General features: G+C 38.7%; 1 protein-coding gene across 1 annotated transcript; it reads right to left on the bottom strand.

The window, feature by feature from the left end:
- Positions 1–624: 624 nt before the first annotated feature.
- Positions 625–21,956, bottom strand: LOC140804216 (vacuolar protein sorting-associated protein 53 A-like). Its single transcript, XM_073160072.1, has 18 exons — positions 21,797–21,956; positions 21,581–21,722; positions 21,073–21,136; positions 13,648–13,689; positions 13,140–13,244; positions 12,994–13,053; positions 11,750–11,787; positions 5,655–5,694; positions 5,398–5,505; positions 5,193–5,258; positions 4,755–4,832; positions 4,537–4,670; positions 4,358–4,445; positions 3,589–3,663; positions 3,322–3,385; positions 1,686–1,756; positions 1,498–1,593; positions 625–1,060 (listed from the first exon to the last, which is right to left on the bottom strand). Exons 3-18 carry the CDS (start codon positions 21,073–21,075, stop codon positions 764–766), a joined length of 1,365 nt encoding a protein of 454 aa, XP_073016173.1. The 5' UTR covers positions 21,076–21,136; positions 21,581–21,722; positions 21,797–21,956; the 3' UTR covers positions 625–763.
- Positions 21,957–23,914: the final 1,958 nt, after the last annotated feature.

Below are 23,914 nucleotides of genomic sequence, written 5' to 3'. Positions count from 1 at the left end.
TGAATGCGGACTGCCATGAAGCAAAGTGTTGATGCCTAACACTTAGTTATGTCCTACATAACTTAGGCATATTGAGTTGGCAAAGTATATGAACAAGTTGCCACATTGTGGGGATGTGTTTGATGCAGAAAAGGTGTTGGCAATAGTGAGCTTGGTTGCCATTTCGAGTTGGCTGATTTAGGGACAAATGGCATTCATTTCTTATGGTTTGAAGCAGTTGTTGGGTAGTTGAGACACTTGGCAACATTCACCAACAAGTGGCATGCAGACAGGGCAATTGTGCATGGCAGTTACACTTGGCTCCATGCAAACTTGACAGGTGTCCTAGACAGTTAATTTCGGTTTTCTGCATTGTATTGTGTTTATATGCTTTGGCCTTGAGTTGCACAAGGCATTCACGAGTGTGAGCCTTCTTTGTGTGCAAACCTAGGCTTTCTTTTGTAATTCTGAATGAAGATGAATGCAATGTTTGGGCATTGCCCGTAATTTGTTGTGTGCTTTACATTCTGCACGTTTTGACTTGGTTTGGTTGGCTCTGTGAGTTCGATATTCCACTAAATAATTAAACACGAGTGTTGAAAGGTTGGCTGATTGAATCAGTGCGTGATTCAAGCCGCACAAGGTTTAGAAACTTGGGAAAAAGTAGCTGCGTGAATAACCCCTGTGACAGTACCCCATGGGTGGGGCCGGATATAATTAACAGAGGCTTATTCTGATGAAACCGAAATGAACTCAATGTCAAGGAAGAACTAGCAAACACATTTTATCCGATGAAAAGCTTTCTGAATGCCCCATCTTTTCGATCTTTGGTGGTTGATTCAGTTAAAGCTAAGAATCTACGGATTCCTGTTGTGGCAGCACCTCGCCCTAGTGCAGCTGCTCTAGCCACGATTTCTTCCTTTAGTGGGATGATCCCAGGTGCGATTGGATTAGCTATCACGGGTGCCAGCATGGTGCTGGGCGCAGATGGGATGACTGTCTTTATAGATGCTTGATATGTCCCTGCTCCACTTTTGTTGTAGTCGTCGAGGATGCTTTGTTGATCAGTCCTTTTGAGGCCCTAGAGAAGAAGTAATAAAATGAAATGAAGTGAGAGAGTTGCTGAAAATGCTTCATTCCAAAGTCTGGATAGAAATCCAAATTTTCAATGCATATAAGCAATGTACAAGCGAATAGCAATAGATGATATTTTGAAGGCAAATTTGCATTCTTATGAAATTAAGAGAAGAATTCCAGTGGTGTTACTTTCATTTTTAACAATATAAGAACGTCTAGTCAACAGACTCAATCCTTTTGGCTGTAGTTTTTCAAGAGAAAAAAATTAATAATAAACCGGGCAGCTGATTAAGAAAAAAACTAATGGACGCGAAACCAACAGATTAAAATAAAAGGATAAGACTCCCTCCGTAAGGTGACAAACAACGCAAACTTTTTTAATTCTTGATTCTGAGACAGAATAATATAAATCCAGAAATTCTGAAGACAATAAAGAACTACCTTTAGGTCCAGAATCCGTTGGAACTCCGAAGGGGAACCCTCGGGCAATAATGCACAATATGTATCTGCCACAGAGTCAGTTGGGGACAATATAACCTGCATATCATGTAATTGACAATATTCTCCGAAAAGGTAAACTAAAAGAACATGATAACTCGCAAAGCCAATCGTAAAAACCTAAATCACACCTTTAGCAGAGCTTCAGCTTTGCTCATTTCACGACTCACGAATTTCGAGTAGCCAGCAGCTACAGATGTCTGTTAAGAGAAAACAAAGGTTAGTTATTAAACATTTATCTAGTGAGACGAGATGAAGTCACAAATATAATTTTCTGAATGATTTGATTCTCTCCCTTTTGGGCTACTAAACTCTTTTACTTAAAAGTACAACCCTAATATTTTCTAGAAACTAAACCGAGCTAAGATGGCTAATGGAGACAATATGATGCAATTATAACTACTACCCTTAACTTACTTGGATGCAAAAATAGTGAAGGACATTAATAGATATTTGGGTTCCCTTTCATAGCTTTAGATGGGAAGAGTTACCAATTACATAAAGGTGTCCAGTGGAGTAAAAAGTGAGATGATTTCATTGCTTTTTCGTGAAAGAAATGTTCGCATATTCATGCATTAAAATAAGTAGCAAATAATGGATCTACTTAGAATATGCATACATGTCATCGTATATTTTGAGGTAATATGAAAGACGAACCTGATCTCAACAAATTAATAAGTTGACTATTAAAAACAAAATATATACAGGGAATCATAAGTTCACGGTCTATTGTCTAAGAGCCAGCTCACAGTCCACAAGAAGGCAAAGCAATTTTGCAAAAGGTTTACAATTTGTCATTTGAATCATGCCAGGGTTATATCCAAGAAAAACAAAAGGTGGTAATCTTTGCGACAGGTCATTTAAAAATTGCCATAATCGTCGATAATTGATTGTCGTATATCGAGTTTGAAACTCTGGAAAACTCTAGGAATACTTGATCTCTAAGTGACATGAATTTGCTCCAATATTTGGAGGCCAGAGTCCACAAAGTTTATACCAGGGAGCGCAGGGGAATTGGAAGTGTGGGCCAGGGGACAATCAGTCACAGTAGATTAGTGACACAATCTATTGGAATCAAAATAGAAAAAAGATATCAAATTAAATACCTATTATTTCAACAGCTAATACGTGTAACTAAAAGATTTACGGGGCATGAAAAAGTAAGTGGAGTTGCAAACACAATTAGATCACAAGTGGACAGGCACTAAACCTGGATAATCCAACCCTAACATAGAGGAACACTTACAGCTAAATTCCTAGTGGATATCATCCACACTGACACACAAAGCGTTGGAATGAGATTAAAAAACACTGACCAGAAAAAAAAACTTACGGAATACGGACAGTAGCAATTCTTGCAAGGAACAGGTGTCAGAAGCTAAGTCCTATGTGGAACCTCACAATGCATAGTTTGAAAAGGACAGGAAACTGGAGGTACAAAATCACACAGAAAAACCTGATTTCTACTTAGGAAAGTAAAAGCACTTCACCCTAGTTCAAGTCAACCTCGTAGAAATGGGAGGCTAAGTTTCAGTTGACAACTACATGGACGAACAAGCAGGAAACGTTAAGACGTTAAAGGAACATATGCAAATCAAGCGTATTTTTATTTTTCATAAGCTTAAAAACAAAAAGAAATCATAAAGGAAGAAAATAAACTAAAATGACTTCGTAAAGCTGTGAAATGAAAAAAAACGAATTTTGATTCTCAATATATCAAACTGCAATTATGAGTGGCTACCAGTAGCAAAGTTGCAATCGTACCTTTTTTCCCAAGGGAAGGAACATCTAAGAGAATGGTTTTTACAGCTTGTGTATCTAACAACATTTGCAGGTATCACAACATAAACACCTTAAATTATATGAAATTATGAATGCAATATGCTTTTTGGGTTTATTATATGTCAAAAAAGAATATAACCCACTGGAACGATTCATATAGCCTGATATTTAAGAATTAGGTCAACTTGTGCAAAAAAAAAGTGCGCACATAGAGTCCGAAGAAGATAGAGAGGGAGGGGGAGAATTGACTTGTTGGGCTCCTGTTTCTGATATTTGTTTGCATTTGAATATGTTGAGGTAAAAGCGTGGAGCAAGAGATGATGCAAGCTGCAAAGATCCTAGAAGTATGAGCACTTAATTAAAAGAAACACATTAGTAACACAACGTAACACAAAATGGATGAATGACTCCTGATAGATCAATCTTTGAAGATGATATGTTCATAATTGAAAGTATATTCATAAGACTACAGAGTTTCCAGCCCCAATAATGCACTTTCCTAATTTACTTATCAGCATCAATCTTCGAACACTTCTCCCCAACATCCTCCCCTCTAGGTGTCCCACAAAAAGAATTTGCATACATGAGTGAATAAGATCAAGCATACAAACATTCAATGAACTTCACACATCAGGAAGGCTACACACTAGTGGAGCAAATAATATTTCAAGACAAAGAAAAACAAGTTCTGATACACCGATATTATGCTAGGCCATTTTTTATAAAACCACTGTGTTCAGAACAGAGCTATGTATTAATTGAAAGTAACCCATTTAAGACTATCACTTTATTTTTACCCAAAACAATTCATCATGAAACTCAAGGTCGCTGATGTTTTTAAAAATACAGCCATTTACGAGAAATAAACAGTGAGAATCGTTCAAGCGTCTTAATTAGAACATTTTGCTTCTCATCCAGTCAAGTGGTAACAATTTTTTGGTGAAATTCCAGAAATATATAAATTCGAATTAAAGAGCAAGATATAATGTGTATTAACATGAAACTATACTAGCACATTTACCTTATCAAGAAAGAATTGGAAATATATAGGAGAAAGAAGGTTTCCAAGTACAGGGATGCTAGCAGTCAGAATTGTGTTATTTACATACCTGCAGGCATATCATCAAGGTTAACATTAAAAAAGGAAAAAAAAACAGATTAGGATTTTGAACAGCAAGCATATCCATAAAGAAATCTTACTCCGATTGGTCACCAACACTTTCAATTGTGCCCCAAGGAACACGTGTCATTGCACCCATTTCATCATCAAATTTAGTTTCTATACCATGCACAAGAGTTATCAATGCTTTTGTTATAACCGCTGAAAACTCATCCTGCACAATGTAGTGATAGGTAGGGTGAGAGAGATCGCTACAAAGGGAGCAAATGTATAATGAGGAATATGATATTTTTCCTACCTGCACTTCGGACATATCAATCCTATCCACAAAGACAGGATCAACTATTTTGGACACGTTTTCGGCCAATTCCCCGGACTAAAAAAATTTAAATATTAGTAGCACAAACAACAAAAGGAAATTAACATGAAGTAGCAATAATAATGAACTGATAACATAGTGAAAAATTCAGAGGGGGGATAGCCATAGATAAGAAGATAAAATGGAAGAAAAGAAATAGAAAATGAAATAAAAGATATATATGTATTGATGACAGAGTAGTTATCATTAAACTCTCCAAGTCTCAAAGTTTACAAGAGCACAGATATAGCAGAATAGGTTGAATATCATTACACGTAGTTTGAAATACTTAACTCGGTCTGTATCTTCAGTATTTTAATGATATATCATAGTCTATATTGCAGGATTACAAAATTAACATGACAATAAAAAACTAACCGTTTTGTGGCAATATTCAGCTGTATTAACTATATAACAGATCACACGTTCATCCCTGTCAGATGTCTGCAGAAAATATCATAAGCAAAAAATACGCGGAAAAAAGCCAACATTTGAACGAGGACGATGAAAAAGACTAAAAAGGAAAAAAACAGTTCCTTAATTTGACCAATAACTAACACAAAAAACATTCAAAATTACGTACCTTTATTTGACCATCCATTCCTGTAGCAGCTGCTACAATGCCTGTACCACCCTTTGGGAGTTTGGCAAAAAGTTTTGTTGCATATGCTTTAAGAATTCTTTCAAATACCTGTTCAAAGATTTAAGGATTCTTGAAAAACGTATAAAATGGAAGTTATGACACCAGACACCTTTTAATATGAGAATGCGTGTTCCTTAAATGAAAATCATAATAACCTACTTCAGGCCAAAGCACAAAGTCTGGAGACAAAGACGAACCTTTATCAGATTACAGAGTGTGTGTTTTTTTGTCAAAGCAGTTGTAGCGCCCTTACTCGAGCCACTGCTAAACAGACTAATAAACATGCAACATTAAACTTAATAAAAACAATTAAACAGCGGAAACCAAATACTTAATCATCTTACAACCCAAATGAAAACAAATCAATAACGACAGTCTTAAACATTAATACAACCATAACAAATACATGATTCTGAACGAGAAAACTATAAACCACAGAAAACCTCCACTGGATCACCACCGAAAACCCAACTGCTCTAGTCACTGCCCTGGTCGTCCGAACCGTCCAACCTAAGACCTGCCCCGTGGAATGGGGTGCCCAAGATGAAAACAAGGACGTGAGCTACAATCGCCCAATACGAGAATGTACGAGTATACAAACTGATATGATGCATGCAAAATGCAATATGCTCGGATATCAAGGATCAAGTCAAGAATCTCATGCTCAGTCTAGAGGCGCCTGAGTGTGTAGTCTCTGATCTGCCCTAGGCATGTTTTGGCTCCCACACTCATCATCAAGACGTGGACCTGCAATGTCCAGGTCATCAGAGCCCGCGGGTCCCGTCGGACACTGTAGCTCTCGATGCCCCATCGTCCACAATACAGAATAGGGCTGAGCGGCCCCAACAAACGAGGTATATCTCAAAAGATATCAGGCTCAACATGATATGTCATGCATAATATGCCAAAGCAGTAAAACATGTATCATGCAACAGATAAATATGCAGCATATAAGTGTGTATACTACGCTTGGATATCTCAGTCAGTACATCACGTACCTCACTAAAACAATCTGACAGAAAGCTCTGAACCTAGACAATACCAACATAAAGAAATCACTAACAAACCAGATCAAACATGCTACAAAGATCTCCCTAAAGATCCTTAAATCACTATCTAAGGATTTAGGATTATACCTGCGTCCGTCGTCAACCCACTGATGATGTCTCGATCTCAGTTCACCGACCCCTCCTCGAGTCGATACTAGCTCCGAAACTTCCCGACACCAAAGTGCCCTAGAAACTGGTTAGAAAACCTAAGGTACAACTAGAGCTCTCTCTGAAGAATGCGGTGAAGGAAACAAAAGAATCGGCTTCCATTTATAGGCTGCATCCGCACTATTCCAGAAAATCCGAACCAATCTTATCTGCCACGTGTCAGAATCTCATTGGTCTAGTTGGATTTCTCGAGATAATATAATCCGAAGTAGGTCGGGTTATCCATTTAAAATTCGGTAAATACCAACAGCTTAATCCCGAATTATCAATTCCTTAATAATACTTAATTAACAACTCATTAATTATGTCTTAATTAATACTACATTCAAAATAAGAATTCGGGTCATTACATCCTCCCCTCCTTACAAAGATTTCGTCCTCGAAATCAAAACTGAAGTACAATACAACTGAATAAAATACAACTCAAAACAAATGAGGATACTCTGAGCGCATACGACTCTCTAACTCCCAAGTCGCTTCTGCAGTACCTCGGCGTTGCCATTGCACTAGAACAAGTGGAATGGTCTTGTTTCTGAGGTTTTTCTCTTCCTACCCAGGATTAAAAGCGGCTGCTCGACATTAGTCAAGTCTTCTTCAAGTTGAACGTCTGTCGGACTAAGAACGTGCGACTCATCTGCTACATACCGTCGTAGCAACGATACATGAAAGACATTATGAATGCTGGACAGATACGGCGGTAAAGCCAATCGATACGCCAAATTTCCAACACATTCCAAGATCTCAAAAGGTCCGATGAATCTTGGGGCTAATTTTCCATTGAGTCCAAATCTCATCACCCTGCAGAACGGTGAAACTTTAAGGAAAACTTTTTCCCCTGACTGAAACTGTAGAGGTCTACGCTTGGTATTCGCATAACTCGATTGACGATCTTGTGCAGTTTTAATTCTCTTCTTGATCAATTCCACTACGTCAATCGCTTGTTGCACTAATTCAGGTCCTTGCACTTGTCGTTCTCCTACTTCGTCCCAAAACAAAGGAGTACGACAACGTCTACCATACAATGCTTCGAACGGAGCAATACCAATGCTACTGTGGTAGCTATTGTTATATGCAAACTCCACAAGCGGCAGATGATCATGCCATGCTGGTCCAAAATCCAAAGCACAAGCACGCAACATGTCCTCGAGTGTCTGAATAGTCTTCTCAGACTGACCATCGGTCTCTGGATGATAAGCAGTACTCAGACTCAATGTCGTTCCCAACGCTTTTTGAAAACTTCCCCAGAACCTTGAGGTAAAGCGTGGATCTCTATCACTGACTATACTTGTTGGCACACCGTGATATTTAAGAATCTCTTGGATGTATAGTCTTGCCATGCGATCGAAACTATATTCCCGACTATACGGAATGAAATGTGCTGACTTAGTCAGTCGGTCCACAACAACCCAAATTGCATCACAATTCTTAGAAGACAGCGGCAAGTGGGTGACAAAATCCATCGTTACATGCTCCCACTTCCACTCAGGGATAGGAAGATTCTGAAGTAATCCTCCTGGTCGTCGATGCTCAGCTTTCACTTGCTGACAAACCAAACACTTGGCTACAAACTGGTAAACACTTCTCTTCATACCTTTCCACCAAAACTTGTTCTTCAAATCCTTATAAATTTTCATGCTTCCAGGGTGGATACCCAACTTACTCCTATGAGCTTGAGATAAAATCTCGTCCCTCAATTTAGAATCTTCTGGAACTACGATTCTTCCTGACAAACACAAGGTTCCATCTATTTGGAACGCAAAGCCAGATGTGTTGTCTCCGTTAGCTAACCTTGCTAACTTTTCCACCTTCGGATCAGAAAACTGAGCTTCTCTGATTTTGGCATACAACATCGGTTCAGATAAAATGCTCGTTACTCGAATGTGTTCCATTCCTTTCTTATGACGGAAGTGAAATCCCAGAGAACAACAATCTTGGATTACACTTGATATGAAACTTGTCTGAAGTGCAGATAATCTAACCTTGCGACTAAGAGCATCAGCTGTAAGATTCGCTGATCCTGGATGATACTTGATTTCGCAATCATAATCCTTTAACAAATCCATCCATCTTCTTTGGCGCATATTCAACTCTGCTTGAGTGAAGATATACTTCAAACTCTTGTGATCTGTAAAGATCTCAAATCTCTCTCCATAGAGATAATGTCGCCAAATCATTAAAGCAAACACAATCGCTGCCAATTCCAGATCATGAACTGGATAATTCTCTTCATGCTTCTTCAACTGTCTGGATGCATATGCAATCACATGACCATTCTGGGTTAAAACGCACCCAAGTCCTTGAAGTGATGCGTCAGTGTACACAATGTACCCTCTTGATCCAGATGGCAGAGCTAAAACTGGTGCAGTTGTCAAACGTTGACGCAGTTCATTGAAACTATTATCACAATCATGAGTCCATTCGAACTGCACATTCTTACAGGTCAGTTGAGTCAATGGTTTGGCAATCTGAGAAAATCCTGAAATGAATCTCCGGTAATATCCTGCCAAACCTAGAAAACTTCTTATCTCTTGAGCTGATTCCGGTCGTGCCCAACTCAACACTGCTTCGATCTTGCTAGGATCCACTGATATCCCATCTATGGATATAACATGTCCCAAGAAGACAACTCTGTCGAGCCAAAACTCGCACTTGTTCAACTTAGCATACAGTTGGTGATTCCTTAAGGTTAGCAATACAATCCTTAAATGTTGTGCATGCTCTTCAGGGCTACGAGAGTATACCAGTATGTCATCAATAAAGACAATGACAAACTTGTCAAGATACTCCTGGAATACTCTGTTCATCAAATCCATAAATACTGCTGGAGCATTCCTCAAACCAAACGGCATCACTAGAAACTCGTAATGCCCATACCTTGTTCGAAATGCAGTCTTAGGGATATCACGTTGATGAACTCGAAGTTGATGATATCCAGACCGTAAATCGATCTTCGAGTACACTGAAGTCCCTTGCAGTTGATCAAACAAATCATCAATCCGTGGTAACGGATATTTATTCTTGACTGATACTCGGTTCAACTGCCGATAATCTATGCAAAGCCGCATAGACCCATCCTTCTTTTCAACGAACAACACTGGTGCTCCCCAGGGAGACACACTGGGTCTAATGTACCCTTTGTCAAGAAGATCTTGTAACTGTTGTTTCAACTCTTTCATCTCTGTTGGTGCCAATCTATAAGGCGCTCTGGAGATAGGTGCGGTTCCAGGTACCAATTCTATCTCCGCTTTCACTTCCCTCTCTGGAGGAAATCCAGGGATTTCATCGGGGAAAACATCAGGAAATTCATCGACAACTGGAATGTTCTTCACGTCGATTACATCCTTTGATACGTCAACAGCATAAATGAGGTATCTTTCTCCTCCTTTTGCTAAAGCCCGTTGTGCCTTTACAGCAGACACTACTGGCATTGGAGGTCGAGCTCCCTCACCAACGAAGAACCAATTCTCGTCTCCGGTCAACTGTGGAGGTCCAATCTTCATGAAATCCATAATGTTGACACGGTTCCTACGTCTCCTTTCATCATGATCTCGGTGACGCCTTCCGTCACGATCTCTACGACGATGTTCTCGGCCAGCCTCATCGTCGCCATAACGGCCATGTCCCACACTACTGTGACTGCTTCCATCTCCTGACATCTGAAAGGAAACTAAAATCAACTTCTAAATCCTCAAAAAAAAATTACTAATGTCCCAAAAATCTTTGCATGCTCTGATACCACCAAATGTAGCGCCCTTACCCGAGCCACTACTAAACAGACTAATAAACATGCAACATTAAACTTAATAACAACAATTAAACAGCGGAAACCAAATACTTAATCATCTCACAACCCAAATGAAAACAAAGCAATAACGACAGTCTTAAACATTAATACAACCATAACAAATACATGATTCTGAACGAGAAAACTATAAACCACAGAAAACCTCCACTGGATCACCACCGAAAACCCAACTGCTCTAGCCACTGCCCTGGTCGTCCGAACCGTCCAACCTAAGACCTGCCCCGTGGAATAGGGTGCCCAAGATTAAAACAAGGACGTGAGCGACAATCGCCCAATACGAGAATGTACGAGTATACAAACTGATATGATGCATGCAAAATGCAATATGCTCGGATATCAAGGATCAAGTCAAGAATCTCATGCTCAATCTAGAGGCGCCTGAGTGTGTAGTCTCTGATCTGCCCTAGGCATGTTTTGGCTCCCACACTCATCATCAAGACGTGGACCTGCAATGTCCAGGTCATCAGAGCCCGCGGGTCCCGTCGGACACTGTAGCTCTCGATGCCCCATCGTCCACAATACAGAATAGGGCTGAGCGGCCCCAACAAACGAGGTATATCTCAAAAGATATCAGGCTCAACATGATATGTCATGCATAATATGCCAAAGCAGTAAAACATGTATCATGCAACAGATAAATATGCAGCATATAAGTGTGTATACTACGCTTGGATATCTCAGTCAGTACATCACGTACCTCACTAAAACAATCTGACAGAAAACTCTGAACCTAGACAATACCAACATAAAGAAATCACTAACAAACCAGATCAAACATGCTACAAAGATCTCCCTAAAGATCCTTAAATCACTATCTAAGGATTTAGGATTATACCTGCGTCCGTCGTCAGCCCACTGATTATGTCTCGATCTCAGTTCACCGACCCCTCCTCGAGTCGATACTAGCTCCGAAACTTCCCGACACCAAAGTGCCCTAGAAACTGGCTAGAAAACCTAAGGTACAACTAGAGCTCTCTCTGAAGAATGCGGTGAAGGAAACAAAAGAATCGGCTTCCATTTATAGGTTGCATCCGCACTATTCCAGAAAATCCGAACCAATCTTATCTGCCACGTGTCAGAATCTCATTGGTCTAGTTGGATTTCTCGAGATAATGTAATCCGAAGTAGATCGGGTTATCCATTTAAAATTCGGTAAATACCAACAGCTTAATCCCGAATTATCAATTCCTTAATAATACTTAATTAACAACTCATTAATTATGTCTTAATTAATACTTCATTCAAAATAAGAATTCGGGTCATTACAGCACTGCATCGCTTTAAAGTCCTCCTTATAATCAAAAAGACCTTCATATAACAATCAAGGATTTAGAAAAGGCATTACTCTAATTGAGAATAAGGATGCAAGAAAGAAAAATAGAGCTGGAATACAAAACTAGATACTAGGAAATTTTGCAATGTCTTGTGTGGCATTTTAGAAGGTATGAAAATTGTAATCAAGGCGAGAGATTAAACACGGAAGAACAGAACAAGCCGACAATAACTCTCCACACTAAGTCCTTCGACAAAAAAAATGCAGCACAAATTATCCAAAAAAGGGTTGAAATTGAGTCATGGCATTAAACAAGGAATATATCATTAGACATGTTTACTTTTCTTCCATTTCACGAATTTACCATGTTGTAATTTATTTTGTTTTTCTTTTTGTGGGAGAGGTGGGGGACTAACAAAAAGTAATAAAGCCCGTGTATTTCAAAGGAAAAACTTTTATTGAATCACTTGAAAGAACAAAAACAGAAGTTGTAAGTGATGATTTACTAACATATGACCTACATCATAATAGTATGGATAAACGATTTCATAATGTCATGTTAAATAACAGGATATTATGTTAGTAGATAGGGATTGTTAGAAGTTGAAAAGAAAAAGTCCCGAGTATTTTGAGTAAATTAGAGTAAGTGAAAGACGCAAAGCAAAAAGTAAAGAATTTTCTGAAGAAAATTTTGTCACAACTGTAGAACAAAGATTCATTTCATCTATAACTGAAGATGAACAAAGGTTTGATAGCTGAGAGCATGAGCAAATTCACAAACTTATTTTATTTTACTGCAGGCAAGACTCAGAAATCAAAGTGGCAGGAGTTTAATTCAGGTACATGCAGAAAAACATAGTAACAAATGAGGGGAAACTAAGGGGAAACCTAGTATGATATTTCATATTAACTTGATATTTGAAAATATTGAATATCCGAAACTTAATATGTTTCTGAATCAAGATGCAGCCTACAGCAGATTAACCTTTTCAATGTAAGGCTTGACACCGCCAAGTGAATTCAGATTCCAACAACTTACTAAGTGAGAAGAAACAGACATTGGCGTATTGAAAAAGGAAATAAAGTCCAAGATTCAGAATATGTTTTTCATCCACTTATTTTACTGTATTTACGTTCTTGGGAATAATAAGCAAATGCAACATTAGTGAATGGTTAAAAAAAGGATTATCACCTACTAGCTTTATAAAAACAGATTTCTCTTAGCATTCCCATTTGTTTACCTGCATGCTGCTAGATAAAATGTTATTTTGGTTTCCCTCTTCGGTTTCCCAAGTTTCTTCCTGTAGCATAAGATATAGAAATGCCAATTAGTGCAGGAGATAAAACGCGCCCACCACTCACATTGTCATGATGTAGAAAACCTAACCCGCACAAGTTTCTCCAAATGTTCCATAAGAGTCTTCTCTTCCAGTTCCACATACAGCGTCAAGTAAGGTTCAAAGCATGAAGAAATGATCCCTTGAAAATTGAACTGCCATATAAAACAGTGGCAATCAATATCACAAATTTAAGCAGTACTTTTCAGGTTAAAATCTGAATGAGGACCGAGCTACAGCTGCAAACAATAAAGCCAGTGCACTAGAACCAGAACTTTATTCAACACATTTTTTGCAATACATTGTCGTCACCCTGATGCAACAACCCAAATATTTTTCAAGAAAGATTGCACATAAATTTGCCAAGGACTCACAGTTGAAAAATCAAACCTGTTTGAAAGAAAAAAACATGATTTTTGAAACTTACTATATCAAATGCAACAATAAACAAGCTAACAATACAATCATAGCAAACAAGGAAAAGACGATTTCTTGTTGCAAGAGATAAACTTTGGTTTCCTGGTGCACCATGCACAAGCTCCGAGCAAGGGAACTTACCCCAGCACCAGGAATTGACAAATCTTTTTGGCCATCTTGATCCTGGCTTGAGAAGAAGTAAGTGAGTCAACAAGTAGCATGATGCAGTCAATTATAACTTGACTAGTAGTATTTATCAACTTAATCAATCAATAATGAAGCCACGCCTCATTCTCACTTCCATGATGTGCAGCAAGCTTTTTCTCATATTTCTTTTTTTTTTGATAGGAAACATTATTTTATTCAAAAGAAATTTTAAAGGTCCAAACAAAAGACGCGGAAGAGTTTTCCGCGAATTAAAAGTGATCAAAACATAAAATTAAATTGTTACAAAACTCCAATCCCTAACAACATCTGAAATAGCTAGATGTCCTAGTTCTTTTAAATTCCTTGTTGACTGTACGACTCTTAATTTCAGCATTTCCCAAAGTTTGTCCTCCGAAGTAGACGAGTCATTGAAAATTCTGTTATTCCTCTCTAGCCATATTGTCCAGAACGTGTAATGAACAACCATGTACCAGAAAGTATCCACGATAGCCCCCTTGCCAAAACCTGGATCTATGGTGAACATATCTTTGGCCCTCCTCGGAGTAATCCAAAGAAATTTCAGCTCTTGCATCACCTTAATCCAAATATTTCTCGAGAAAGAACAATGCAGCAATAAATGATCCTCTGATCCTCGTCGCTGTTTTGACACAAGCAGCACCACTGTGGCCGTAGAGCACATGATGGCCATCTTCTTTGCACCGAATCAGAGGTCTGTAACTTGCCCAAAGCGACAGTCCACGAGAAAATTTGAATCTTTTGCGGGATAGGAACTTTCCAAATATGAATGTATTGATGGAAAACTGGAAAGTTATGGATAGGAAAGAATGACTCGTAAAAAGAACGAACTGAGAACAGACCCGAAGAATCTCCCAACCACACCCTTCTATCCTCCGAACCCAACTCGATAGTCACCGAATGAATGACACCCAATAAATTACCAAAATCCCCCAACTCTCTTTCATTAAGATTTCTTCTAAAACGCACATCCCAACGAAAATGACGACTGTCTCCTAACTCAAAAACCTCAATGAAATGACGAATAGGTTTATTGACGACGGTACAAATCGAAAACAAAGAAAGAAATCGATCTTTGAGACAAAGACTCTCTCCCCCCCAAACGTCCTCCCAAAACCTAATGTAATTACCTCCTCTCAAAACCCACTTACTCAACAGTTGAATTGCCGGGAAGGAACGAGAAATATATTTCCAAGGGCTTCTAGAAGTCGAGGTCCTAGCCAAACCCAAATCCCATCCATTAACTTGAAGACCATAAATGCTCTTAATTACGTTCATCCACAACTGCTCCTTACCCTCCCTTCCTCGCTACCACCATTTCCCTAGTAACGCTTTGTTTCTCAATCTGATGTCCCCCAAACCTAGCCCACCCCTATCCTTCGGCCTGCAAACCTGATCGGCTGATCCCATCCAACAACGTGACAACTTTTATCCCCGTCCGCTCCATCCCACAAGAAATCCCTCATCAATTTTTCCATTATTTTTGCTACTTTCGCTGGCACTCGAAACAAGGACATGTAATAAGAAGGCATTGCACTTAGCACAGCTTTGATGAGGGTCAACCGACCTCCTCTTGATAAGAATGATTTCTTCCAGCTTGAGAGTTTTTTGGTCATCTTTGTAAGGACCCGTTCCCAAAAATCAAGAGTCGTCGGTTTCCCTCCCAATGGTAATCCGAGATACTTAATCGGCCATTCATCTTTTTTGCACCCAATCGTTTGGGCCAAGCCAACCACCTCCTCTTCCTCACAACCAATTCCCAACACCACACTTTTTTGAAAGTTGATCTTCAATCCCGATTTCATCCCAAATAAAGTGATAATTTCCACTAGTTTCCTCACATGTCCTTCCGTCTGTACCAAAAACAATGTATCATCAGCAAATTGTATGTGGGAGATTTCCACATTACCCCTGCCAACCACCAGCCCCCTTACCTCATTCAAAACCTTAGCCCTATCAACCATTCTCCCCAAAGCGTCAATGACCAAGTTAAAAAGAAAAGGGGACAAAGGATCTCCTTGTCGAAGTCCTCGTTCCCCTCTAAATTTCCCCCTTGGTTTGCCATTAATAAAAATCGAGAACGATATGTTAGACACACACCCTTTTATCCACCTTCTCCATCTAACGCCGAATCCTTTTTTTTCGAGCACAAAATCAAGAAATCTCCAATCAACATTATCATACGCTTTTTCCAGATCCACCTTAAGCACCCACCCCTTTTTTTTCTTCTTACGGTATTCTTCAACCACTTCATTAGCAACAAGACAACAATCCATTATTTGTCTTCCTTTGATAAAGGCACATTGATTTTCTGCAATTGTGAAGCTCAACACTTTTTTGAATCTGTAGGTCAACACTTTTGCAATTATCTTGTACAAGCTCGTTGTGAGGCTTATCGGTCTAAAATCATTTATCTTAACAGCATCTTGTTTCTTGGGAATGAGGCATATGTACGTTTCATTTGTGATGCCGTTCACCACTCCCCCACTGTGAAATTCAGCAAATACCTTCAATAAGTCTTGTTTAACCGTGTCCCAATTTTTTTGAAAAAATGCTATTGTGAATCCATCCGGTCCCGGCGCCTTCGATCCTTCACTTTCAAACACTGTTTTTTTGATTTCCTCCTCGGTAAAAGATACTTCAAGCTCGTCTCTCGCACCCAATTCCAAAGGGCACCACTCCAACCCATCAAATCCTCCCCCATCCCCCTCTGATTTCCTATACAAATGCTTATAAAATCTTACGATGTTTTCCTCAATCTCTTTTTCCTCCGTAACCAAAGTCCCATCCTCCAACTCCATCTTATCTATAACTACTTTATTTCTTCTGTTTGTCAACATCGAATGAAAGAACTTGGAGTTTTGATCACCTTCCCTCAACCACCTCACTTTCGCTTTTTGACTTTCCATTTGATAGATTTTAAAAGTCAAATTTTCCAGCTCACATTTCGCATTTCTTCTTTGTAGGCTTAAATTTTCAGTCCATCTTCCCTCGGCTTCTAACTCATCCAAAAGCTTAACCCTGTGCCTCAACTCTTCCAATCTAACACCCACATTGCCAAAAACTTCTTTGTTCCAACTTGATATATCAACTTTCAATTTTTTGAGTTTCTTCATAAACTTGTAGCCCTCCCACCCTTGCTCCTCCCCCTCATTCCACCACAATTGGACCATATCTTTAAAGTTTGGATGTGTCAACCATACGTTCTCAAATCTGAAGGGGGCAGGTCCCCATTTCGCCTTCGTTGTGTCAAGTAGCAGTGGGTGGTGATCCGAAGTAATTCTAGGTAACACGTTTTGTCTGGAGTGTGGAAAAATGTCCTTCCAACCAGTCGAAAATAAGTATCTGTCTAATCGGCAGCAAATCGGATCATCCCTGAAATTAGACCACGTGTATTTAGCGTTCAAAAGTGGAGGATCATAGAGGCCCAATTCTCCTATCAACATATCAAAGCATAACATGCTAGTAGTGTTAGAAATGCTATTCATCTTTTCTCCCGTGTTTCTGACCACATTAAAATCTCCTCCCAAACACCATTTCTCCCCGCAAATAGTACTGAGTCCTGCCAATTCATCCCAGAATCTCTCCCTCTCGCCCGGCCTTACAGGCCCATAAATTGCTGTGAACCACCACGTGTTTCCATCGGTCGTCTCTATCTCAACTGACACGGAGAATTCGCCTATTAAATTATTTCTGACCATCACCATTCTTGGATCCCACATGACAAGGATACCTCCCGAACGCCCATCCGACGGTAAACAGACCCAATCCACAAATCTAGACTTCCACAAACTAGTCACAAACCATCTGTCAACAGATTCTTTTTTAGTTTCCTGAAGTACCACGATATCTGGATTTTCCTTTCGAATCATCCTGCGGACCAATTCTCTTTTCCTCGACTTTCCTCCACCCCTTATATTCCATGAGAAGATTTTCATAAAGAAATACGTGGGCCCTTAGAGGATGAACCTCTCTCATAATTAATTCCACACTTCAACCTATGCAATTCCCTCTTCAAACCTGTGGTTGGAACCTTCCCCTCTGCCCCACATAAAACAGACTGCCTTTTTTTCCGGTACAACTCCCCCTGACCTTACCTCCTCTTGGCCCTCGAAAAGTTCTTTCCCGTAACCCGGCAATTCAAACACCCTCTCACCACCCCTCCTAAAAGACCACTAGACAACCCCAAAGCATTGAAAGACGCAGGAAAGTATGAATGAAGCTTGAAAGAATGATTGAGAATGGATGAATGAAAATTGGTTAGTACCTGTCCCACAGCAGACGTCGCGTTTTCAAGTGGATGTAACTCGGCATGTGCATCATTCTTTTTTGGTGAAGAGAACATCTCCTTCAATATTTCAACATCTTCTACCCCTTTGATCGAGTCTTCTGATTTCATAGTGCCATGACTGTCTGTGTCTGAGAATTCGTAATCAATATCATCTCCGAGCAAGTCATCCTCCGAATCGTCGAACTCCATTACTGCTCCATTGTCTGGTTCATAGAAACCGCCAGGTTCTTCACCTTCGGTAAAGCTGAAGCTTGTGCCCTTCTCTTCACCCTCGTTGACCTCCTTTCCTCTAAGACCACTGTTTTCTGCATATTTCCTTGAATAAACCTTCTCGAAATTCTTAACTGTGTGCCTAGTTGCTCCGATACCCTCGCTAGACGTCTTTGTCTCCTCCTCCTCTCCTCTTTCAGTGATCGATTGGATAGGAGTTTGTTTGAAATTCGAAGCACTTTTCGGACTAACTCTCGTCAAGATTTTGTACACTTTGCCTCGATGAGTTTGTGGTCCTATTCCATTATTCCCCTCTGTAGGGCTCTGTTTATCATTCAATGGCACCTCGATCTCGCAAGTTTCCCTCGGGTCTTCCTTGCCTTTAATGTTAGATGTTGCCTCAGCTCCCAATCTCTGTTCTTTATCAATGTATTTGTTTCCCCAACCAGCAATCTTCCTCTTTCCATTCACCAGAACTTGTGCATATGTTTGGCGTTGGTAATGTTCGTATGCCTTTGGGTCAAAAGAAACTACCTTGATACTGATATCAAAGATCCCACCTTCCAAGGGGACACGCAGCGCACTCTGAATAAACCCGCCTTCAAGGCCTTTAACTTTAATCTTTGCCGCTTCCAAGTTACGGTAAAGAATAGTGTCATGACTGATGGCCAACAAACCCCCACACTGTTCTCCAATGATCTTGAAAGTGTTGTTAGACCAAAGGTTCCAAGGTACCCCGAACACTTGTAGCCAGCTGTTGCAACAGTTTTGTATCCTCTCTTGCGTATTAATGTCAGGTCTCCATCCTTCGAAATCCAATGTCACCCCCTTCTCAAAAAAACCTCTTTTCAGCCTGATGTAATAAGCCAAGTCTTCCGAGCTAGAAGGCCACCACATTGCCTTGTTGGCTTGGAAGGGGTACAACTCAACCGATTTGTTGGTTGACTTCCAAAGAATTTCTTGAATAACTTTCCAAGTGATATTCACCCTTCCTTTAGTAATCACAACCGCTTCCTGCCAATTCCTCATCACTGTCTGATGTCCATTAGGCTTCGTAGCTAACTGCTCCTTGTGGCTAAGGTTCCCCTTCTCTTCCTTATCATGTGTTTCCACATAATTGACTCTAACTGGGGCGAAACCTCGTTGCATCCTAGCTTGAATATTCTTTCCCTGATATTTCCCTGCCAACAGCACCCTTAATGAGGACGATATACTCTTCCATCCCCTAAAGCTATATCCACTAGGTACAATTGTAACTTGCTTTCGTCCGTTGTGACTGAATTTTGTCAATTCGATGAAACTGCCTCGTTTATTGACCAGTTTCTGCATTGAGAAGATCGCATTCGTTCCCCTGAATCTCTGGAAATCCGGAGCTGTAGAGGGATATTTGACAAAATCATCGAATTTCAAGCTAACCCATCTTGCTACCTCACGATCAAAATCCAAACTGTAGCTCGCAGACCTGGTTCGTTCTTCCCACCAAACGGAACCACCCCCATTTCCCAGCCGCAACTTGAAGAATTTGTGTTCAATGCGTATAACTTCATCGCGACTCCTGTACCCAGCGCCTGATTCCTTCTTCCACGACCCCATTGCACAGACTTCGATCGGAAAAAATATTCTGCCCACTGACAAAACCGAAGGAAACGAGAACAAGCCAAAACAAATCGGCGAAATACGAGAGTAACAACGAAATTTCTTTCGAATGTCCGAAACAATCTCATTGTTACTTTCCGCATTATCTTCCACATTGTACCTTTCTGATTCTCTACTCCAACTTCCACCTCCGAATTTCTCTGCTAACTCTTCCTCAAATTCAAGGGTACGTTACAATGCCTGTTGGAAGCCATAAGCATTAGAATTATAAAAGGTAACTACCAGAAGTCAGCTATTATTAGGTTCATTGAGCATAAATGTTAGCATTTGATGGTCGACAAACAACGTGGGTCCCATAAAAAGCCACATAGAGAGGCTCACAACCTTAAACTGTATGTCCACCACAAGTGGACCAACATGGTGTAATTTGCCGAAATATGAATTCCACCAGGGTGCATATCAAATAATAAAGGTGCAAACTTTTGTAACTTTTGTCCCTGGGATGAGCAAGAAACAAAAGGCTCCAGCAGGGGTGCAAGCAAACAGCATACCCAAGTAAACAAATTTTAGATGACCAATGTTTAATTGGTGAAAGAGACTGTTGTGTGCCTGTGCAAAGGATCGAGATGGGTGTTGAGCGATCAATCATTCAATTCGGTTAATTCCTTCGATTTATTAGATTTTCGCCCTTGCCTCCCTATTGTGGATATTTGTAAATGTTTAGAGGCTTGAAATGAGAATTTGTTTGAGAATGAAGACTTTTTGCAGCTTTATAATTTCACTTTGCATTGCTTAAATATAATGGCATTCTTATCGCTAGAAATTTAAAATAACCAACCAAGATAACTATCTTCATCTCCTCCATTACCCACATGGGATAATGGTTTATTTAAAAAATAACAAATCGTTGACCTAATAACTGATGAGCAAAATAAAGCTGTTATCCACTTCCAGCAGCTTGATCTTGCCGAGGCCGTCACAGAGGCCATCCATAATTTGGTAAAATGCCTAGGAAATTGATAGCTAATCAAAATTGGATGACTGATGATATGAACACAAACAAAAAGAAAAAGAAAACCCCGAAGATTATTAAAGATAAACCAGTATAAATTAAAAGTTCATATGTATAACAAACAGGAAGCAAAGCTTAATAAAATCACAGACAATGAAGCATCATGCATGCACTTGATTCTCAATTTTTGAGAAATTAGTTGTTCCATCTCTGATAACTACATTTGATCGTAAACTTGAAACAATTTGAGGAGTACTTAATAAAAGGAACTCACCATTAATATTGTCCCTACATCTGGCTTTTCTTTAAGATTATTGAGAATCTCCACTATTTGTGTCCTGGAGTCACAGAGAAATCCATGCTAAGGTCAGAGAGTTTAGATGAAAATCTCATTAAAAGTTTTGCGATGAAAACGTTATTAGATTTATTTTCAAAGTCTCTACAACAGCAAGCCTGGAAACATTCCAGAGACCATCTTGAATATCTCCACACGAGCAGCTTATATAAATATGATAAAATCATCTTCACACACCATACTAGAAAAATATCTGGCAGTAATCATATATCATCACCAAGCGAAGAAAAACGATTTTTCTAGGTTTTGATATCAAAACTAAGTGTCTGAAATTGCTGCTACACCATTCAACAGTCAACTAATCGAATACACCAAAAGCTAAATACTTGCTCACTCAATCAAAAAATCACGTGAACAAGGAGAATTTTGAACAGGAATCTACCTAGAGAATTATATCAGAAGACGCAAATGAAGGTAAATCACCAACCTTGTCAATTTGCAGAACTGGATGCAGAGCAGATAGGGAACATGCCATGAAGATGGGAAAACTTTCCAAATCTCTTCATTGGTTCTCAGCCTACGCTTGATCCAGGCATACCTTCTTTCTGTTTTATCCAGCTTTGCTAATTCTGTCAGATATAAGATATATCAAATGAACTTTAAAAATCCAAACAATACCAGGACAAAAATCTAATGTACGCACCAGCTCCCTCAAAAATTTGTTCATATGAAATAAGCTCCCTGCTGCAAAAATTCTTTACTAACTCTTCCCTGACCGATGGTTCTAAAGCATCAACAACTAGACAAGCATCAGATAACTGCTGCAGTAGATGAGTTTCTTCTGTCTCTTTACCTCTACCTAAGCTGTGGAGAATTTGTATCACGAAGTTTTAAAGTAAGAGAGAAAATGGGAGGAAAGCATAGGAGGAAAAATGGCAAAAAGAAATACAGTGGAGATGCACATTCTACGAAAAATGAAACTTAACCGAAAATAACTTGGTGAACAAAGCATCCAAACACCACCAGCGAAAACAAAACGCCCAAACACCGCCAGTGATTAATTTTACAAAGAAAAGTTTACACAATACTCACCACAACTATCTCCAAAAAGTTTTTTAAAAAATGATGTCATAACGAAATAGCAATTATCTGTACGCATCAGTTTCCTTTCTCACGCTTTTATTTTTGTTTCAACAGAATATCTTCTTCTCAAATTGTGCCAATACGTCAATGCTGGTAAAGTTCTATGAAAAAATGTGAATTGTAATGTTTTTAATCTTTTGGGTATTTGCTTCAATTATGATTTGCATTGCTCTTTGCTATTTATGTTGGTTATTTTTTCTAACATTAATCTTCTCACTGCAAAAATTCTAAAAATTGTTTCAATTTCTGAACGGCGACAAAAAATGAATACTCTGTGGTTTTTTCCCCGTTAATTATATGGTATGGTTTGTGATTATTTTAGCGAGTTGCTATACATGATTATTTATTGTTCAAATAAATATCCGAATAGTAAAATTGATTGAACATCAAATTACAAATATAATTCTCTGCCCTCATTGACTACCTTATAAATTTAACATGGATAAAAAAAGAAAAAGATAGCTAAGAGAGCAGTTTCTTATCCGAAACTTAAAAACAATTTCATCTCTATTAAAATTTTCTGATTCTAGTTCTTACTCTTCCTCATTCAATTTGTTTTATATGCTTTAATAGATTATATACAGTTTCTCCACTTCTCCAATGTTTTATTTTCTAACTATTACCTCTTATTTTCCTTGTTTAGTGTTCATGGAATCTCGGTTACTTGAATTACAAAAGCATAAGCTCCGTTTAAGTAAGATTACTAACATTTATTGTGTTTTATACTGTTTGGATTTCTTGATAAACGTTGTGTGGACATGTTATTGAATGTTTTTTATCTATTAGAATTATATAATTTTGATTTGCTATGAAACGACAAATTTCATGAATGTTATTTGAGTCAAGTCATTTTTTCTTGATTTTCAAGTCCAAAGTGATATCACTTAAATATATAATTGGGAAAGAAAGGAATAAAACAATTATTGGCACATGTTAAGAATGATATGATTAAGTAGGTAGGAAGTGATATCAACTCTCAACTCACGCAGGATATAATTTTTTTATAAAAATTATACAGACTTTATAATGATGTTCTTCTCAAGAGAGTGGCACTGCTTCCCCTATCATGAACTAGGATGAGTGTATATTGTTTAGCAGTTGTGGACATAGACATGATGTAGTGATTGATGTTAAGTTAAAAAGTAGTTAATTTTTTTAATTTTTTTTGGAACACATATGAAGACTTTTAGTAATGTTCTCCTCATAAAGAGTGCGGTTGCTTCCTTTTACATGAATTAGGATGGTGTATGCTCAATAGCAGTTGTGGCTGCACTGCACAATATACTGGTTGAATATACAAATTACGATGGTATGTTCTTCTCTTTAACATTTTCTATTTGTTCCGTACTTCATTTTATGTCCAGTGACCTTATATTTCGGTGAGTGTGAAGTGAAGGAAATGTGAATAGCTTTGCACTGTTTTATTTGATCCTAAATTTATAGCATCTGAATAGTTTTCTTTCTTTTTTTAATTGTAATTGCTAGATTTATTCAATTCTTTAGACATGACTTTTGTGGGTTATACTGAAGTTTTTTATTTTAATTGTTAACGTTTACAACTTCACTCATTTAGTTTTCCCAAGTTCATAATTGTCATGAATGAGCTGTAATGATTAGTTTATTGTGAATGTTATTTCATATTAAAATTTTTACTAATTCATCATATATATTGCCTTCT

This window comes from Primulina eburnea, chromosome 11 (genome assembly GCF_022965805.1).
Source record: "Primulina eburnea isolate SZY01 chromosome 11, ASM2296580v1, whole genome shotgun sequence".
Lineage (NCBI taxonomy): Eukaryota > Viridiplantae > Streptophyta > Magnoliopsida > Lamiales > Gesneriaceae > Primulina > Primulina eburnea.
The sequence above is the reverse complement of the archived record's forward strand: the minus strand, read 5'-3'. Positions and strand labels throughout refer to the sequence as shown.